This window comes from Mastigoproctus giganteus, chromosome 2 (assembly GCF_048544385.1).
Source record: "Mastigoproctus giganteus isolate SK-2022 chromosome 2, ASM4854438v1, whole genome shotgun sequence".
NCBI lineage: Eukaryota > Metazoa > Arthropoda > Arachnida > Uropygi > Thelyphonidae > Mastigoproctus > Mastigoproctus giganteus.
The window spans coordinates 270848384-270870059 of NC_143576.1; the positions used below are offsets into that span (position 1 = coordinate 270848384).

The window sequence follows — 21676 nt, forward strand, 5'->3', positions numbered from 1 at the left end:
CACAGTGGCAACCCCCAAGGCAGAATGCGCTAGTCCCGAAGGAACTAGTAGTTGTTGGTGACTCTATTGTCAGGGAAGCGGGGAACATGCTTTGTAAAAAGGATAGGTGGAACAGGACCAGGGTATGTCTGCCAGGGGCAAAGGTTTGCGACGTTGTAGAGCAGATATCATCTTTTAAGGGCACAAAAGGTGATATAGTTGTACACGTTGGCACTAATGATATCAAGAGTAGGAGACCGGCAGAATTGCTTAACAAGTACAGGTCACTGTTGAAGAGAAGCCGTGAAATAGGGTTGAATTTGAAAGTGTCTGCAATTCTGCCCAGACACGATAGGAGGGAGTATATGATGAGAGCCTTGTCGATCAATTCGGCCCTGGAAAGATTGTGCACGGCTCAAGGGGTAGAATTTTTTTCAGCCTGGACTGTACTTGTTAACAGGAGAGATTGCTTCTACAGGGATGGGATACACTTAAATAGAAAGAGTGCAAGAATATTTGCTGATGCTATCGAGGCAGTGTTAGGTGGGTCGGAAAACTGCTAGCTTGAGGGGAGACAAAGACGAACAGATTAACAGTAGCCACTGCCAGAGGTGAAAGAGATTCATGCACTGCTTCTATTGGAATGAGCAGAAGCCTGAAAAACAAGATGCAGGATATTTCAGAGACTGCCGGGAGTCATTGCGGTACAAGTAAACACATAGGTTGTGTTAGGGTAGCTAAGAATAGAAATAGGTGCATGTATACTTGCGTGTACACCAATGCTAGGAGTTTAGTAAATAAAATTGATGAATTTGAGGTATTGCTCAAAACATCAAAGGCAGATATTGTTGGGATATCAGAGACGTGGTGTCACACAGATATGAGGAATGCAGAACTGGAATTTGGCGAGTACAACGTCTACAGAAAGGATAGACTGGATAGGAAGGGAGGAGGGGTTATGCTATTAGTTAAGAAATACATAAAATCCAAGGAAGTGAAGCTAGTGGACATCGCTGGACAGTGCAGTGTCGAGTCAGTTTGGTGTGACAAATGCATTGGGAGATCAAAATTGAGAGTAGGAGTGTGCTATAGGCCTAATGACTCTGATGAGTATAATAAGATACTGTACAGGGAAATAGAGTGGGCCAGTAAATCAGAGAGTCTTATAATGGGAGATTTTAGTTTCCCAGATATTGACTGGAATTTGGGGGCTGGTCACTCACACACTAGCAAGGCTTTTGTGGATTTATTGGATTATTGTTTTCTACATCAGCATGTTCAGGAGGCAACTAGAGGGAAGAATACTCTTGATTTGATTATCGGCAGTGATTCTTCATGCATTAAGAATCTGCAGATAAAGGAACCACTAGGTGGCAGTGATCACAGTGTGCTGAAGTGGGATTTACTCAAAGAGGTAACTACCATTAGGGGTAAAGGGAAGGGTTATTGCTTTCGTAAAGGCGACTACGATGGACTGAGACAGTATTTAAATTCTATACAGTGGGACCAACTGATGATTTTACCAACAGCAAATGCAAAATGGGAAGCATTCAAAGAACTTATCTTGAAAGCTACTAGGCTATACATACCAACTAAGAAATATTGTTCAAGGTTTAGGCCTAAATTGATGCCAGATGAACTGATGAGGCATATGGCAGAGAAGAAACATGCATGGGATACATACAAATTAACACACGACACAGAAGCCTATGATAGATACAAGTTGATCTGTAACCAAGTTACAAAGGAGGTTGGGCAGGCGAAGGCAGATTACGAGAAATCTTTGGAAGGGATGCAAAGAAAAACAGCAAAGAGTTCTTTACTTATGTAAACTCTAGAAGGAAGGGGATGAATCAGATTGGTCCACTTGATATCGATGGGTCAACTGTTGATGATCCTGCTTAGGTAGCTAACAAACTAAATGAATATTTTGCATAGACATTCACACATGAGGAGTTATTTATCGAGGGAAAAGCCAGAGGTGTATTCAACTCTAGCAGTAAGCTAGAGAATCTTGTAATAACTGAGAGTAAAGTGGAGGAGAAATTGTTGAAGATAAACACAAGAAAGGCGCCCGGGGTGGATGGGATCTATCCAGTTATATTAAAGGAGGCAGCAAAGGAAGTAAGCAAACCCTTAGCCATAATTATGAGAGCTTCCTTGGACTCAGGGGACGTACCCACAGACTGGAGATGTGCAAATGTCACCCCAATTCACAAAGGAGGATCAAAGGCTGACACAAGTAATTATATACCTGTGAGTTTAACTTCTGTTCCCGGAAAATTAATGGAGGCACTAGTTAAAGAAGCACTGCAGGATCATTTAGACAAGACTTCAGCTATAGCTCGGACACAGCATGGTTTTGTTAAAGGGAAGTCTTGCGTGACCAATTTGATTGGATACTATGATGCAGTCACTACGGAACTGGATGCAGGTATTAACTTTGATATTGTATACTTGGATCTTAGAAAGGCTTTTGATAATGTTGCACATGGAAGACTGCTGCACAAATTGGAGCAGTGTGGCATTGGAGGCAAATTGCTGCTGTGGATAAAGGGGTGGCTGAGGGGGAGAAGACAGAGAATGGTAATCAATGAACACTGGTCGTCGTGGACTAATGTTATTAGTGGAGTCCCTCAGGGTTCGGTGTTGGGTCCATTATTGTTTTCTGTATTCATCAATGATATTGATGAGGGTATATCAAGCTTAATGTCGAAGTTTGCAGACAATACAAAGGTAGGCAGGGTTGTCAAGGACACTACTGACACTATGCTGCTGCAACAGGATCTGGAAAGGTTGAGCAGATGGGCTGAGAGGTGGCAAATGAAGTTTAACATTGACAAATGTAAAGTACTACACATGGGAATCAGCAACCCCAGAGCAACGTATCAACTCTGTGGTACTACACTGACAGTTGTAGAGAATGAAGGGGACCTGGGGGTGGTTGTGCAGGCAAATATGAAGTTCTCTGAGCAGTGCAGACGGGCTGCAAGAGTAGCTCATGGTGTATTGTCAATGATATATAGGAATTTTTCTAGCAGGGATAAGGAGGTGATTATTCCCTTGTATAAGGCAATGGTCAGGCCACACCTAGAGTACTGTATACAGGTCTGGAGGCCTCATTTCAAGAAGGATGTAGAGCTGCTGGAATGAGTACAGAGAAGGGCAACAAGATTAGTGAATGGAACAAAGGGGTGCTCTTATGAAGAAAGGCTTAAGTTTTGCAAATTACAGTGTCTGGAGACTAGGTACCAGCAAGGTGATCTGATAGAGATGTATAAAGCCTTGAATGGTTTGCACAATTCTCAATGCTGATGGGATTCTTCCTCTCGCTCAGAATAATCACCTGAGAGGGCATAAATTCAAATTGAGGAAAAACAGATGTAGGATAGACGTGCGGAAATTTGCCTTTAGCCATCGGGTGGTTGGTTGGTGGAACAGACTTCCATCCCTTGTCGTGGAAGTTGATAGCCTAAATAAGTTTAAAGCTCAGCTGGACAGATATTTTGAATGAACAGAGGGGTGAAGTGAAAGTGGTTTTTTTTTTTTTTTTTTTTTGGCTAATCCTGCATAAGCTAGCTTTCTTGCATCAAATGCCTCTACTGAATGCTAATGCTAATATAGTAGTGCTGTGATACCCTGGCAAGGTGCTGTTCTCTATTAGCAAAGAAATTAGTGTCACAAGGGGAAGGTACTGTTGGAAGGTGGCAGGGCATAACAATGTCAAGTTCCCCCCTGGGCATTTATGGAGTACCATGAAATGCCCAGTAATGTAATCCCAGAGTAACTAACAATTGTGTGGTAATACACTCTGGGTAGTGGAAAATGAAAAATACCGGGGGGAGGATTGTGCAGTCAGATATGAAATTCTCTGAGCAACGCAGAAATGCTGCCAGCAAGTGGAGTTTTGTCAGCGATAAGGAGGTGATTATCCCTTTGTACGAGGCCAAGGATAGACCACATCTTTAGTATACAGGTCTGGAGGCCTTGCTTTATGAAGGATATAGATCTTCTGGAATGGGTGCAGAGAAGGCAATCAGGATTAGTGAAGGGAACAAAAAGGTGCTCTTATGTAGGAGGGCTTCAAGTTTGCAAATTGCAGCATCTGGAGACCAGAGAGATTGTGCTATTTTTTGTTTTGTTTTCAATGAAAATATGAGGTCAAAATTCTCAAATCTTCAAATTAGTTGTGATTAGCCAAAAGCTCCCTAAATGATGTGCTTAAGGCCTTGATTGGATTGAGTAAGGTAAATGTTAATGGTATTTATCCTCCTTGAAATATGGCATTATTTGTGAATTTGTGAATGAACCTGTTCACACAGAATATCAAGGTAATTAGTGGCAATAATTTGCCCATGCAGGTTGATGAATATCAAGATAAAGCTGCCCAAACCATCATTGAACCTCCTCCATGATTGGCTGTAGGCATGAGACAGTCAGGATAATGCGCTTCATTCACCAAAAATAAACTCTGCCTGATGTTGGAAAATGTGTGAATGCTTGTTTTCAGAAAATATGATATGTCTAATAATTGAATGTCCAGTTTTTGTGCTTATGCCATTGCCTTCTCTATCTAAGCATTACAATTAGTAACAAGCCAAGCCACCAGTTACTAATGGTAATGCAGGCGCCTCCGTAGCCAGGTGGGAAGGAGCAGCAGTGCATAGCACACTCTTCTTGATTAGACCGGGGTTCGAGCCCGTCACCACCAAATATGGAGGATGCGGAAAGGCCAGGGAATGACCACCGCATATCCTGGAGCAATATGGCCTTAGTTGCTAATGCTCCTAAAAACCAAATAACAAACAAATAACTAATGGTAATGCTCAAATAGAGGTGGTAGATGACTCATCAACTGGTGCAAGTTGGAAGCTTGAAGAAGTGGTGGAACCCATGTTTAGTCTCCAGAGCAAAGCTCGAGAAATCTCTCCCCCCCCCCCAATCTCTTCCATCATGCAGTATGATAAATGAGATCATAATACATGATGGAAGGTCATGGAATGTGATCTTCCATCATGGCAAGATCCAATCATCCTTATTTTGAGGGTACAGCTGTAAAATAGTGTTTGCAGACCAGCTGCTAGATAGCCCACCGGGCTGAGCCTATTGGTAATGCCCTGTGAGGCTTCTGAATCAGCTAGTGTATAATCTCGCTGCATACACTCTGCCAGATAGTGGTTACAAGGAGTCCGAGTAGTTTGTATACAAGAACATCCTTTAGGCCACATTGTCTAGGAGCTAGATATATTCTTCCTGTGTGTATTCCATATCTAAATATTTCATTACTTCATATATCATGTCTTCCCCTTTCTTTCTACTGAAAAATCATGAATTGGTAGACAAATAGAACAAATTTATCTGTGAAAAGATCTAAACCTCCCAAACACTTCCCGTTCATTTCACAAATACATGTGGTCTCAGTTCCAAACTGAATAATGTCCATTTCCACTTACAGTCTGCCAAATCTCATGTACTTTTTCTGAGAGAAACCCAATTATTGGTTGACACTGACCCAGCTGGTCTAGATATGGAGGCTTGCAATTACTAATGATCCCACAGAGATTGTTCATTTACCTATCAGAATACCAGACAATCCTAACCACACAGGCAACTCGCTTGATCTTTTTCTTACAAACAACCCTTGGTTGTTTGTACATGGTTGAGGTTGAGTGGTCCTCTAAATACCTCAGACCACAACTTAGCATTAGTTGAGACATATGATTGATGCAAGAAAGCAAGCTTATACGGCATCAGCCGACCCTTCCCATTTCACCCATCCGGTCACCTAGTTCAGCCTTAAATTTATTTAAGCTATCAACTTCCACAACAAAAGATGGATGTCTGTTCCAACAATCAACTGTACCTGCAGGCTAAAGGCAAACTTCCGCACATCATTCTACAACTGTCTTTCCTCAGTTTGAATCCATGCCCCCTCAGGTCTTAATCTGAGCAAGCGGAAGTATCCTGCAGGCTCAATGCACTATTGAGCCTGCTCGAACCATTCAAGGCCTTGTACACCTCAATCAGATCACCTCGCAGGTGCCTAGTCTCCAGTTGCTGCATCTTACAGAATTTAAGCCTCTCTTGGTAAGTGCACCCCTTTGTTCTTCTCACCAATCTTGTTGCCCTTCACTGTACTCATTCTAGCAACTCTATATCCTTCCTAAAATGCGGCCTCCAGACCTGTACGCAGTACTCAAGGTGTGGTCTGACCATTTCCTTATACAAAGGGATAATCACATCCCTTGTCTCTGCTAGCAAAATTCCTAGATATCATTGACAAAGCTCCATGATCTGCTCTGGCAGCCATCTGCACTGCTCAGAGAACTTCATATCTGACTGCACAACTACCCCCCAGGTCTTTTTCATTCTCTACCTCCCTTAGTGTAGTATCACACAGTTGGTACTTTCTCTTGTGTTATTGCTACTCATATGCAGTATTTCGCATTTGTCAATGTTAAACTTCAGTTGCCACTTCTCAGCCCATTTGCCCAAGTTATCTAGATCCAGGCGGAGTAGCATACTGTTTTTACTGTTGCTAACAACCCTGCCAACCTTTGTATCATCTACAAACTTGGACATTTGGTGTGATATGTCAGGTGGTTATAAAATAAGTTTCCCTATTCAGGAGACCCTAGTGCCAAAACGGTTAGAGATAGTGCTTTGGAAATCGGTGGGTATGTCATTTAGAGTATGGGGATGCGATTTGTAGAATAAAAAAATTAGTTCAAATTTCTGCCACCGGTGTGTGTGGGGGGGGGATTTGCACTGTAAACATGGGATAGAATACTTAACTTAGGATTAGATTTTAATATCAGAACTTGGAAATCTACAGTTATTGTTCTATGCTTTCCTTCACTGAAGATGACATTCTGAAAACAGAGGACTGCGTGCGGCAGTTTCGCATAGCATCTCATTGGGGATGTCAACTATATGCTGTTTAATGCTTGCTTTCAAGTTGACAAGTGTCTGTATGCTGCCACGGTTAACTGTGTCTTTCGGGTATCCCCATAGGGATTGAGATCTCGTGATTGAGCTGGCCACAACTGCGGAAAGTCTCTAGAAATGATGTGATCATTTGAACAGAGCAGTTCCTTCACTTGTCGACCAACATGGGGAGGGGGCACCATCTTGCATCAACACTACGGTCTCCAACCATTGTCTTTCTTGCAGAGTGGGAATAATGTGATCTCTTAGAAGAGATCACATTATTAAACTTCCATCTGTTGTAGTGGAGGTCAGCAACTTAAATAAGTTCAAGGCAGAACTAGATAAACATCTGGAGTGAATGGAATGGTGAAATGGGAAGGGGTTTTATTTTATTTTATTTTTTTTTGGCTGATGCTTGCTTTCTTGCATTATATGACTCCGCTAATGTTAAGAGCACAGTTCCATGCACCTGTATACCTTACGGACATGAGATGTATATGCTTCAATGAAAAATGGTCTGATTATAAACTCTGCTGTAAATCCACACTATACTGTGATGTTTGGATTTTGTGGTGGTCTTTCATGCACAGTAGATGGACGAGAAGTTTCCCGTATTCAGCAGTTTTGTGCATTTAGAGCCCCACGAAGAGTGAAATCGCAGAGCAAAGTCTATTCATTTTTGCTCATCACAAGACTAGTTCTTGGACTACCTGAATTTTGTATGGGAACTAGCGTAAAATTCTTCACAGCACGTTACGTACGGTAGACCAAGGAAGGTTCAAGTCTCTTGATATCCCTCTAGCACTACTGGTAGTGCCAGAGTAGTGCCACTACAGTAGTGTTTTGCATTCTGACCTGGAGGCCATTCCAACTGCTACTTCATCCACCACCTCTGTTCTGTTCCTTATCTGGAATTACACCCCGTCACTTCATATTTCTCTATTAGTTTTTGAAGCCCCACTGACGTCAAAGGCCATTTATACAAATCTTAAGTTTCTGATTTTCACGTAGTGCTTCATTAACATTACTATTATTTGGTAAACCAGTTTTACTAAAAGAGCACGTTCCTTTTTTGTAAGAGCCGTAATGGTTATTGACGTTGGCATTGGCCTTTCTGCTTTTATATAACAGGATGTCATTTGCGTAAACAGCATGTCTTGAAGTAAATGGCAAATTTTATATATGTGCAGCGCAGTTTTTCCCCTGGTGGCAGAATTCAAACCAATTTTTTTCATCTACGAACCGCTTCCCCATACTTATATAAACTCTAAAAGGAAGGAGATGAATCTGATTGGTCCTATTGATATTGATGGTTCAACTGTTGATGATCCTGCTCAGATAGCAAACAAACTGAATGAGTATTTTGCATCTACATTCACACATGAGGAGTTATTAAGGTTTAAAAATGCCACAAGGTTATCAAATTGTAACAGGGTGCTTAATGATTTTGTAATAACTGAGAACAAAGTGGAGGAGAAATTGTTGAAGTTAAACATAAGAAAAGCACCTGGGGTGGATGGGATCTATCCAGTTATATTAAAGGAGGCGGCAAAGGAAGTAAGCAAACCCTTAGCCATAATTATAAGAGCATCCTTGGACCCAGGGGAGAATTACAGACCGGTTAGTTTAACTTCTGTTCTGGGTAAAATAATGGAGTCACTGGTTAAAGATGCATTGCAGGATCATCTAGACAAGACTGCAGCAACAATTCAGACCCAGCATGGGCTTGTTAAGGGAGAGTCTTGTCTGACAATTTTGATATCATATACTTGGATTTCAGGAAAGCTTTTGACACTGTTGCACATGGAAGACTACTGTACAAATTGGAGCAGAATGGTATTAAGAGTAAGTTGCTACAATGGATAAAAGGATGGTTGAGTGAGAGAAGACAGAGGGTGGTAATCAATGGGTGCTGCTCTTTGTGGACTAATGTTACTAGTGGAGTCCCACAGGGTTCAGTGTTGGGTCCACTGTTGTTTTGTATATTTATCGATGATATTGATGAAGGTATATCAAGCTTAGTATTGAAGTTTGCAGATGATACAAAGGTTGGCAGGGTTGGTAATGGCAGTGTGTTACTGCAACAGGATCTAGAAAATTTGAGCAGATGGGCTGAGAAGTGGCAACTGAAGTTTAACATTGAAAAATGCAAAGTATTGCATATGGGTAGAAGTAAACCCAAAGAAAAACGTATCAACTGTGTGGTACTACACTTAATGTGGTAGAAAATCAAAAAGACCCTGAAGTAATTGTGCAGTCAGATATAAAGTTTTCTGAGCAATGCAGACAGGCTACCAGGGCAGGTCATGGGTTATTGTCAATAATAAACAGGAATTTTTCTAGCAGGGAAAGGAGGTGATTGTCCCTCTGTATAAGGCAATGGTCAGGCCATGCCTCGAGTACTGCATGCAGGTCTGGAGGCCTCATTTTAGGAAAGATGTAGATTTGCTTGAGTGTGTGTACGGAGAAGGGCAATAAGATTGGTGAGTGGGATGAAGGGATCCTCTTACCAGGAGAGGCTTAAGTTCTGCAAATTGCAGCAGCTGGAGACTAGGCAACTGCGAGGTAATCTGATTGAGGTGTATATGGTCTTGAATGGGTTGAGCACGCTGAATTCTGATGGGATTCATCTACTTTTTCAGATTACGAACCTAAGGGGGCATAAATTGAAATTGAGGAAGAATAGATGTGCGGAAATTTGCCTTTAGCCAGCGGGCGATTAATTGCTGGAACAAACTTGCATCTGTCGTTGTGGAAGTTGATAGGTTAAATAAATTTAAGGAGGAACTGGACAAACATTTAGAGGGGATTGTTTTGCAATTTTTTTTTTTTTGACTGATGCTGCATAAGCTCATACATTTGCTTTCTTGCATCACATGCCACTACTACTACTAATACCCTAAATGACATACCCACCGATTTTCACAGCACTAAACCCAGCCGTTTTGACACTAGGGTCTTCTGAATAGGGAAACTTATTTTATAACCACCCGGTACCTTCATCAATATCATTGATAAATACACAAAACCACAATTGGTCCATCACCGAACCCTGGGGGACTCCACTAATAACATTAGTCTACGTAGAGCAGTGTCCGTATTTTTTTTTATATGTGAAACCCCCAAACATGAAAGGTATCAAAAACCTATAGTACTTAGTACTGTGCATGGGATGATGGATATGGGGAAGGAGGACATGCCGGAAACTTTGCTGTGGTGACTATACATTGGTTTCACCAATTCAAGCTTCCAGTAAGCAAAGTATTGGTATTGCACTGATTTATGAAAGTCATCTACCACCTAGTGTTAGTATTATATTATAGTATTATAATGTGCTATTTTATATTAGTATTAGTAGTGGTACTAGTTAGTATTAGTACTAGTAGTACTGTGTATGGGTTGAATGTTGAAGTGGGGGATGACGGAAGCTTCACTATAGAGCGGGGTTTCTCAACCAGGGTTCGGCAAGATATCATGATTTAAAAAAAAAAAAAAACTTTTTTTTTTAACTTTGCGTGCCGCAGGCAATGCTAGCACCCTCAGTGATGGACAGTGGCCAAGCTGCCTAAATCATTTATTACCACTGTCTCCCGTCTCCCACTCAACCATTCCTTTGTCCATTGCAGCAACTTGCCCTTAATGCCATACTGCTCCAAACTGCACGGCGCCTCCGTAGCCAGGTGGGAAGGAGCAGCAGTGTGCAGCACACGTTTCTTGATTAGACCGGGGTTTGAGCCTGTCACCACCAAATACGGAGGATGCGGAAAGGTCAAGGAATGACCACCACATATCCCAGAGCAATATGGCCTAAAAACCAACCAAACAAACCAAACAGCTCCAAACTGTACAGCAGTCTTCCATGTGCAACAGTATCAAAAGCTTTCCTGAAATCCAAATATATGATATCACAATTATTTTTAGCATCCAGTTCCTTTGTGATCACATCGTAGTATCCAATAAACTTAGCACGCATCACTTCCCCTTAACAAACCCATGCTGTGTCTGAACTATTACTGCGGGTTTGTCTAGGTGATCCTGCATCACTTTAACCAGTGACTCCATTATTTACCTCGGAACAGAAGGTAAGGTAACAGGTTTATAATGATTTGTGTCACCCTTTGAATCCCCTTTATGAATTGGGGATACATTTGCACATCTCCAGTCCATGGGGGCTCCCCTAAATCTAATGATGCTCTCATAATTATGGCTAAGGGTTTTCTTAATTCCCTCACTGCCTCCTTCAGTATAACTGGATCAATTCCATATGACCCAGGTGTCTTTTTTATTGTTAACTTCAACAGTTTCTGCTCCACTTTGTTCTCCATTATTATAAAATCATGTCTCTCCCTGTTAGAGTTCATTAAACTTCTGTCCTTCCTTTCCTGGCACGTGTATTTCTTTCTGATTCTGCACTTTGTTTCTTGAATACCAAATTTTGTTTTTCTAGGCTTAATTTAAGTTTATGAAATTTATCCTTGCTTGCCCATTAAATTCACTGAATTTTGAATGTTTTGTCTCATGGTACTGCTTGTTGTTGAACTTATTCACAGCAACACTTGCATGGCAAATTAGAAAATGGTGTGCCGAAGTGTTGTGTAAAATATCTCCAAGTGTCTTGGAATACTCGGCACGCAGCATTTTGTTGCTTGTTTGTTGAAAAAAAAAAAAAAGAAAAGAAAAGAAATTCAAACATTACTATCACTATAACAATTATAATTGTAAGTGAAGAAGATAACGCCTCGCAGTTTAGCTATAAATTCCACCACCATGCCTCAAGTAGAAAATACAAGGAACACATGCACTGTATGTCAGACAAAACTTGCCCAGTTCCAAGGAATCCAAATTAAGGTGCAAAGTAACAAGAGCAGCAGTAAATGAGCAGAGCAACAGCCAAAATTAAAGAGAAGGCCATAACACAGGTGACAAGGAGATGGTAAGTGAAAGAGTGACAGATGCCTCTATGCAAGCTCCTCCCGCCAAGCACAGCTGATGCAATACATGGTGCAGGCAGCCACTGTTGCATAGACAGAAAACGGAGCTATGGGAGATCAAAACCAATCATTAAAAAAAAACGTATGAAAGCAACACTGTTCCTCTAATCTTCTAAAATCAAAAATCATCATCATCATGAACTTGATCAGGCTTAGGTTTTTTAAGACCTGTTCCATTGTAGATCTTGGTGGTGGTTTTGATCTCGCCATCGTTGTCTTAGTCGACCAACATCCCTCTTCCTGAAGGTTTAGTGGGTAAAGTACCTGCCCGGCAACCCAAAGGTCGCGGGTTCGATTCCCGCCTCGGGCTTGGATCAAAGTACTGCAAAAAACCTTGGGAGGTGCAATATGGCCACAGAAGCCGATGCGCCAACAACTATCAAATCAAAAAAAAAAAAAAAAAAAAAATCCTGTAGGTTTGTAGTTAAAGGCTAATTTTGGGATCCGGTCTGGGTTCATTCTTTCTATGTGGCTGATCCATTTTTCCTGATACCATTTTATGTCATTTACTATGTTATCTACTTTTAATTTCTCGCGGATATCTAAATTTCTTTTGTGGTCTAGTCTTGTAAAGCCTAATAATGGTCTTAAAAATCTCATTTGTGCTGCTTCTAGTTTGTGTGCATATTTCTTATTTATGACCCAAGTCTCACAGCTGTAGAAGATGGCTGGTTTTGAAGTGATGTTGTGCAGTCGTAATTTTTTTCAGTTGTCATTTGTTTTCCGAAGTGGCGTTTAATCGTTCCATTCATTTTATGATATTTTTTTAGTTTAGTGTGGATGTCTTTCCCTTCATTTGATATTAAATTTCCCAAATAGATGAAGTCAGGTATTTGTTCTATTATTTTATCATCAATAACAATTTTGACTCCTTGTATGTTTTTTCCACATAATCCCATTGATTTTGTTTTTGAGGTGGAGATTTTCATCTCGTACTTTTTACCTATTTTATACAGTTCATTTTCTGCTATCAGTAGACGGAGCAATATGGCCTTAGTTGCTAATGCTCCTAAAAACCAAATAACAACAACAACAGCTATCTGTAGTTCATCTTCTGATTTTGCAATTATAACTTGATCATCAGCGTATAATATAGTTTTGATTTTATTCCTGTTGTTCAACTGTATTCCGTTGTCAATTGTTTGTTTCCATTCTTTAAGAATTTTATTGATGTAGATATTAAATAAATTTGGTGATAGTCCACATCCTTGTTTCACTCCTTTATTGGTGTTAATTGGGTCTGATAGTTGGCCATTAGAATATTTTATACAGATTTTTGAGTTTTTATATAGGTTTTGGATCACTTTCCGGAGTTTGGTTGGGATATTTTCTTCACGTAGAATCTGCCAAAGTTTTTCCCAGTTTACATTGTCATATGCTTTTGCATAATCAATAAAAAGTAGAAATGTTGGTAGATTGAATTCTCTTCTTTTCTCCAAAATTTGTTGTAGTGAGAAAATGGCATCATTAATCAAAAATCTAAATGCTTTTTTATTTATATTTTAGATATTTATTTTTTGACTTATAAGAAATATAACAAATGACTTATAACAAATATGTATATTTATATATAAGCTCATAACACCGTCCAAATCGTTACAATTTATTAAAATACTGTGGTTCTACATCAGGCCTGAGATAGAATTACAAACTTGAATTCTTTTTTAGGACCATCACGGGGCAGGTAGATATATTTCTTTTTTGTGACTTAGGGCTGGATGATTTAGGGTGGCGGGCTCTATCCAGCCCATGGGCTGTAGGTTGTGCTAAGGCTGCTTAAGATAAGAACGTTGCTTACCACAACTGTTTGTATCCAAATCTCCACGTTCAAATGCTAAGAATCAAATTATCAGTTATACTCCATTTGCTTTCATAGTATCAACTAGTTTTGCAAGGTGTTGTCATTGTACTTTTCTTTCTTTTTAATAATTTTCTCATTTTCACTGTACAGTAAACCCCCGCTATTTGCGGTATCTGTATTCGCGATCGCTGATTTAATATAAAATGAAACCTAAAAAATGTGAATTTTAAAGCACCGTGAATATTTTCCGCCATAAAAAATATGGGCGTGGCTAAAATTATCTTTCCCGGTCAAAACAGCGTTCAGTGGATGGGGGGAGAGGGGTGACAAAATCGCGAGTGTGGATATTTCTCGCTAATCCTTGTTCAGTGTGTTATGCGCTTGTCATGGAAGGTTTGGTCATTTGCTTTTAGTTGATATGCTTACAAAAGTGATAAATCTACCATTTTGCAGTGTAAAACAGACTTTTTCGAGTGTGTTAACGGACGAAAGTGATTTTATTGTGGACAAGTTCTTTCTAACCTGTACAAAAAAAATATGGCTACAAATAACAAGAGAAATGTGAAAATATCAAAGAAGGTGATGACATTAGCGAATAAAATTGAGTTATTAGACAAAATTTCAAATGGTGAAAGTGTCTTGTCAGTGGCAGAACATTATAAAATCAATGAGTCAACGGTACGATCAATCAAAAAATTGGAAGGAAAAATCTGCCGTGGTGTCCGTGAAAACGTGCTAATTGCTTCAAAAATTTGCTCTGTAACTCGTGATGTTAAATTAGAAAAAAAATGGAAAAGGCTTTAAATCTGTGGATAGAAGACCGAACTCAAAATAAAATTCCGTTAAGTTCACTCATCATTCGTGAAAAGGCAAAACTCCTTCAACAACACTTTAGTGAAACTGGTGATAGCACTGGCAGGATAAGTTTTTTTTAGCTAGCAAAGGCACTGGTTTGAAAGATTTGTTTGAAATTTCTAATAAATATTACATTTAATATTAAATTGTTTCTTGTTTTCATTTCGATGCCATATGCTTGCATTTCTAATGGTCATATTATGAAGGTACATATAATACATACATAGACAAAATTTTAGACTAGTTTTTCTTATATATTTCATACTTTGGAACGGAACCCCTTTATTACTATGGGAGCCATAACTCAGTATTCGTGTTTTCGGTATTCGCGACATTTCTCAGGAACGTAACCCCCGCGAATAGCGGGGGATTACTGTACTCACTACTAATTTTAAAATAATTCTTTGCTGTGACTTAATTTTATTTTTTTTAACTCCATTTTTCTTATATGTTGCCTACTTCAGATTATAAAAAAAAAAATTTTTTAAACGTTTAGCAATTCTGTATATATCTTATTAAGCTAATCTAGGTGTTAACTGTTTACAGATCTAATTTAATTGATAACACGAGGTTCTTCAAATTTATTTATTTGCAAAGCCTCTACAATTTTAAAGTTTCTTGAATGATTTGACTGAATTTAACTTTTTAAAATTCCTTAGGCTCAAGAAGTTCATGCAAAACTTCGCAAATGGTTAAAGGATAATATTTCTGAACAGGTCGCTAATACTACTAGAATAATTTATGGAGGTGAGTATTTTCCATTTGTTCAGGCATTCCATTTTGGATTTATTCACATACAGTAAGTATATGAACTTTAGATGCCTGGTTACTCTTATTTCAGCAATCTCTTGGAAGCACATTTTCAAACTTTATTTCTTTGCTCTCTCTTTTCAGCAAGCATTTTTGAGTTGGACAGCATTCAGTTTGTTGGTCATACCAAGCCATCACAGTCTCTAGAGCGGCGAGGCCCTGAGAGCCAAGCAATAGTGACAAGCGATTTTCTCTGCAATATATAGAGTGCTCGTTCCACATGATAAAGTTTTCTTTTCTAGAGATTTTTTCTCTTTTGTTCACTTCAAGTGGTTCTTTATTTAAAGCATTAAAGTAGGAACTCAGAAAGAAAATCTACCGTTCTTTGTTTAGTGTGTATATATATTAATTACTAACAAACTCTAACCACTACAACTGTTTGGTCACTGGTGGCACCGCTCCTGCCTCCACAGGGTAGCAACCTGGGAGAAGGAAGTAACTCTCCCAGGGCTAAAAGGAGCAACAATGGATTAAATAATTTTCCACCTTTAGAGCAGTTAAGCTCAAGGTTAGACATACCCAATAAAAATGATGCCTTGTAATTGCATAAAAGTATCGGTAAAGGTTTCCACGTGTTTCAACTCCGCTACCGTTCGTAATTTTCCCGCCTTTGTGATACGATAGTTATATACCGTACTAGATAGCGTTAGTTGAACTTCGTTAGCAGTTAAATTGTACGTTTAAATAAATACATATAACGACTTAGATTACAAACGTAATATAATTAATTATATTTAACATAATTAATAACATAATTAATAAATTAATAGAATCATGACTCAGACCAGAGCAGCAAAGCAAAAGGCTCAAGCTAATGGAAGTGCTGTGGCTCAGAGCAGAACTGAGGGGGCAGTTGTCCTCTGGCTCACAGCCTTATAAAATGCACTGTTTGCTTGATGTTTGCAGAGCAATTGGGTACGGGACATGATACTGCCAAGGGGGATGTCTTTGTGTGTGCGCGATGCAAGGAGTGTATCGATATCAGGCAACAACTCGGCGTTCTTGTGGGCCTATATGAGAGCTTGAAGGACAGGTTGGATGCCCTCGAAGAAACTAAATTGAGGGGCCCATCAAGCTCTCAGCTGCCCACATCAATGCCAGAGCTTGCAATTGGGCGTCGCGTGACACAGAGACAACCCCCAAGGCAGAATGCGCTGGTCCCGAAGGAACTAGTAGTTGTTGGCGACTCTATTGTCAGGGAAACGGGGAACATGCTTTGTAAAAAAGATAGGTGGAACAGGACCAGGGTATGTCTGCCAGGGGCAAAGGTTGATGATGTTGTATAGCGAATATCATCTTTTAAGGGCACAAAAGGTGATATAGTTGTACACGTTGGCACTAATAATATTAAGAGTAGGAGACCGGCAGAATTACTTAACAAGTACAGGTCACTGTTGAACAAAAGCCTAGAATTAGGGTTGAATTTGAAAGTGTCTGCAATTCTGCCCAGACACGATAGGAAGGAGTATATGATGAGAGCCTTGTCGATCAATTCGGCCCTGAAAAGATTGTGCAAGGCTCAAGGGGTAGAATTTTTTTCAGCCTGGACTGTACTTGTTAACAGGAGAGATTGCTTCTACAGGGATGGGATACACTTAAATAGAAAGGGTGCAAGAATATTTGCTGATGCTATCGAGGCAGTGTTAGGTGGGTCGGAAAACTGCTAGCTTGGGGGGAGACAAAGACCAATAGATTGACAGTAGCCACTGGCAGAGGTGAAAGAGATTCTTGCACTGCTTCTATTAGAATGAGCAGAAGCCTGTGAAAAACAAGAAGCATGGTATTTCAGAGACTGCTGGGAGCCATTGCGGTACAAGTAAATACATGGGTTGTGTTAGGGTAGCTAATAATAGAAACAGGTGCAGGTATACTTGCGTGTACACCAATGCTAGGAGTTTAGTAAATAAATTTGATGAATTTGAGGTATTGCTCAAAACATCAAAGGCAGATATTGTTGGGATATCAGAGACGTGGTGTCACACAGATATAAGTAATGCGGAACTGGAATTTGGGGAATACAATGTGTATAGAAAGGATAAACAGGACAGGAGGGGAGGAGGGATTTATGCTATTAATTAAGAAACACATAAAAACCAAGGAAGTGAAGCCAGTCGACATCGCCGGACAGTGCAGTGTTGAGTCAGTTTGGTGTGACATAAGCATTGGGAGATCAAAATGGAGAGTAGGAGTGTGCTATAGGCCTAATGACTCTGATGAGTATAATAAGGAACTGTACAGGGAAATAGAGTGGGCCAGTAAATCAGAGAGTCTTATAATGGGAGATTTTAATTTCCCAGATATTGACTGGAATTTGGGGGCTGGTTACTCACACACTAGCAGGGCTTTTGTGGATTTATTGGATGATTGTTTTCTACATCAGCATGTTCGGGAGGCAACTAGAGGGAGTAATACTCTTGATTTGATTATCAGCAGTGATTCTTCATGCATTAAGAATCTGCAGATAAATGAACCACTAGGTGTCAGTGATCACAGTGTGCTGAACTGGGATTTACTCAAAGAGGTAACTACCATTAGGGGTAAAGGGAAGGGTTATTGCTTCCGTAAAGGCGACTACGATAGACTGAGACAGTATTTAAATTCTATACAGTGGGACCAACTGATGATGTTACCAACAGCAAATTCAAAATGGGAAGCATTCAAAGAACTTATCTTGGAAGCTACTAGGCTTTACATACCAACTAAGAAATATTGTTCAAGGTTTAGGCCAAAATGGATGTCAGATGAACTAATGAGGCATATGGCAGAGAAGAAAAATGCATTGGATACTTACAAATTATCACATGACACAAAAGCCTATGATAGATACAAGTTGATATGCAACCAAGTTACAAAGGAGGTTAGGCAGGCGAAGGCAGATTATGAGAAATCCTTGGCAAGGGATGCAAAGAAAAACAGCAAAGAGTTCTTTACTTATGTAAACTCTAGAAGGAAGGGGATGAATCAGATTGGTCCACTTGATATTGATGGGTCAACTGTTGATGATCCTGCTCAGGTAGCTAACAAACTAAATGAATATTTTGCATCGACATTCACACATGAGGAGTTATTCAGCAAGGGGAATGCCAGAGGTGTATTCAACTCTAGCAGTAAGCTACAGAATCTTGAAATAACTGGGAGTAAAGTGGAGGAGAAACTGTTGAAGATAAACACAAGAAAGGCACCCGGGGTGGATGGGATCTATCCAGTTATATTAAAGGAGGCAGCAAAGGAAGTAAGCAAACCCTTAGCCATAATTATGAGAGCTTCCTTGGACTCAGGGGAGATACCCATAGACTGGAAATGTGCAAATGTGACCCCAATTCACAAAGGAGGATCAAAGGCTGACACAAGTAATTATAGACCTGTGAGCTTAACTTCTGTTCCAGGAAAATTAATGGAGGCACTGGTTAAAGAAGCACTGCAGCATCATTTAGACAAGACTTCAGTTATAGCTCGGACACAGCATGGTTTTGTTAAGGGGAAGTCTTGCCTGACCAACTTGATTGGATACTATGATGCAGTCACAAAAGAACTGGATGCAGGGAATAACTTTGATATTATATACTTGGATCTTAGAAAGGCTTTTGATACTGTTGCACATGGAAGGCTGCTATGGATAAAGGGGTGGTTGAGGGGGAGAAGACAGAGAGTGGTAATCAATGGACACTGCTCATCGTGGACTAATGTTATTAGTGGAGTCCCTCAGGGCTGGGTCCATTATTGTTTTCTGTATTTATAAATGATATTGATGATGGAATATCAAGCTTAATGTCCAAGTTTGCAGATGATACAAAGGTTGGCAGGGTTGTCAAGGACACTACTGACACTATGCTGCTGCAACAGGATCTGGAAAGGTTGAGCAGATGGGCTGAGAGGTGGCAAATGAAGTTTAACATTGACAAATGTAAAGTACTACACATGGGAAACAGCAACCCCAGAGCAACGTATCAACTCTGTGGTACTACACTGACAGTGGTAGAGAATGAAAGGGACTTGGGGGTGGTTGTGCAGGCAGATATGAAGTTCTCTGAGCAGTGCAGACGGGCTGCAAGAGTAGCTCATGGAGTATTGTCAATGATATACAGGAATTTTTCCAGCAGGGATAAGGAGGTGATTATTCCATTGTATAAGGCAATGGTCAGGCCACACCTAGAGTACTGTATACAGGGCTGGAGGCCTCATTTCAAGAAGGATGTAGAGCTGCTGGAACGAGCACAGAGAAGGGCAACAAGATTAGTGAATGGAACAAAGGGGCGCTCTTACGAAGAAAGGCTTAAGTTTTGCAAATTACAGTGTCTGGAGACTAGGCACCAGCGAGGTGATCTGATAGAGGTGTATAAAGCCTTGAATGGTTTAAGCATGCTCAATGCTGATGGGATTCTTCCTCTAGCTCAGAAAAATCACCTGAGAGGGCATAAATTCAAATTGAGGAAAGACAGATGTACTATAGACGTGCGGAAATTTGCCTTTAGCCAGCGGGTGGTTGGTTGGTGGAACAGACTTCCATCCCTTGTGGTGGAGGTTGATAGCCTGAATAAGTTTAAGGCTCAGCTGGACAGGTATTTTGAACGAACAGAGGGGTGAAGTGGAAGTGGGGTTTTTTTTTTTTTTTTTTGGCTGATGCTGCATAAGCTTGCTTTCTTGCATCAAATGCCTCTACTAATGCTAAACCCAAAAGGCTTCAAAGAGAAGCACATTGCCCTAACCTACTGAACTTTCTGGTGATATACTCTGTCATCTCAGCCTGTGGGCAAGTTATCACCATTTATGATCCAAAAATATTTGTTATCTATTGTGGGATCACCAAAAATGGTGAAGAGATTACAATCCGGAGACCTCCTGGTTGAAACAGCCAACTCGAAACATTGAGTGGCTATTAAATACAAAGACATTTGATGGATTGCCAGTATCTGTTACTCCCCACAATACCTTAAATTCATCGAAAGGCATGAGTGGGATCTACTTTCAGTGACTGAGGAGGAACTAGTTCAGGAGCTTAGTAACCAAAAGGTAATAAGTGCAAAACATATAATGATTAAAAAAGATGGAAATCTGGTTCCAACTCGATCCATCATTTTAGCTTTCAGCACACCTGACTTGCCATCCACAGTAAAAGCCAGCTATTTATAGTGCTGAATTTGGCCATACATCCTGAAACCTGTTTGCTGTTTAAAATGCCAGAAATAAGGCCACTCTCTGCAGGCATGCAGAGGGGATGCCATCTGTCCTATATGTGGTTCTAAGGATCATGCACAAACAGATTGCTAAGCCTCAACTCCTGTGTGTCCCAACTGCAAAGGGACCCACCCTGCTTTTTCTAAATCATGTGATATGTGGAAAGGAAAACCAGAAAGAAAATTCAAAGATACAAAATAGAACACAGTCACATATCCTGAAGCACATAGACAGATTATGTTGACCATGCTTAGTCTATCCTATGGATTTCGCACCAGAAGCTATCTTTTAACTGCAGTTTAAACAAATATGTCAATACCACCAAACACCACTCTAGCAAACTGGGTTTAAGCTTCCAGAAAAGATATGCCTAAAACTAAAACCAGCAAAGCAACTAACACTCCAATTAGTATCCCAACTGATACTCTAACCATCTCACATGAGAATAAAAAATTGGAAAGTAACAAAGACAGCAAGAAAGCTGAATCACCAACCAATAGTCTGGAAGTAGATGTACATTCAGATAATGAAGAACTCATACTAGAACTACATGCAAATGACACTATGGATACTGGAAGCCCCAACTTTCCAAAAAAAGAATGGAAAAAATGTCCTGCAAACAAAAAGCAGTCAGAAGAATCATCCTCTGCCAAACCTAAATAATGCATAACATCGTACAGTGGAACTGTATAGGACTAAGCACTCATTCTAATGACTTAAGGGATTTACTAGCTCAGTTCAATCCCATAGGCCTACAGGAAACATTCTTGTTTCCCCCATTTTCACCAAAATTATAAAATTATATCTTGTACAGATGAGATAGGAACTCAGAGTCTCTTGCACGTGGAGGAGTAGTCATTCTTGTTAATTCTGGCATGCCATCCAGGCCGATCCAGTTAAGAACAAATCTAGAAGCTGTGGCTGCTTGTATTGCAGTTGCTATGTCAGTCATCCTTGTTTCCGTTTATATTCCACCATCTCTACCTCTTCCACGTTCAGAACTCGACAATCTGTTTACCCAGCTCCGATTTGTCTTCTCGGTGATTTAAATGGACACCATCCTTTGTGAGAGTCTAATGCAATGGACAGAGAGGCAAATTGATTGAAGAATTTATGAATAATAATGATCTTAATT

General features: G+C 40.1%; 1 protein-coding gene across 1 annotated transcript in view; it reads left to right on the top strand.

Moving 5' to 3' along the window:
* Tpi (triose phosphate isomerase) overlaps positions 1-21676 on the top strand; it is a 226118-nt gene that overhangs the window by 160688 nt on the left and 43754 nt on the right. Inside the window, exon 7 of the mRNA XM_090369145.1 lies at positions 15216-15303. Coding sequence (XP_090225271.1) covers positions 15216-15303 — 88 coding nt within the window. The remainder of the gene's footprint in view (positions 1-15215; positions 15304-21676) is intronic.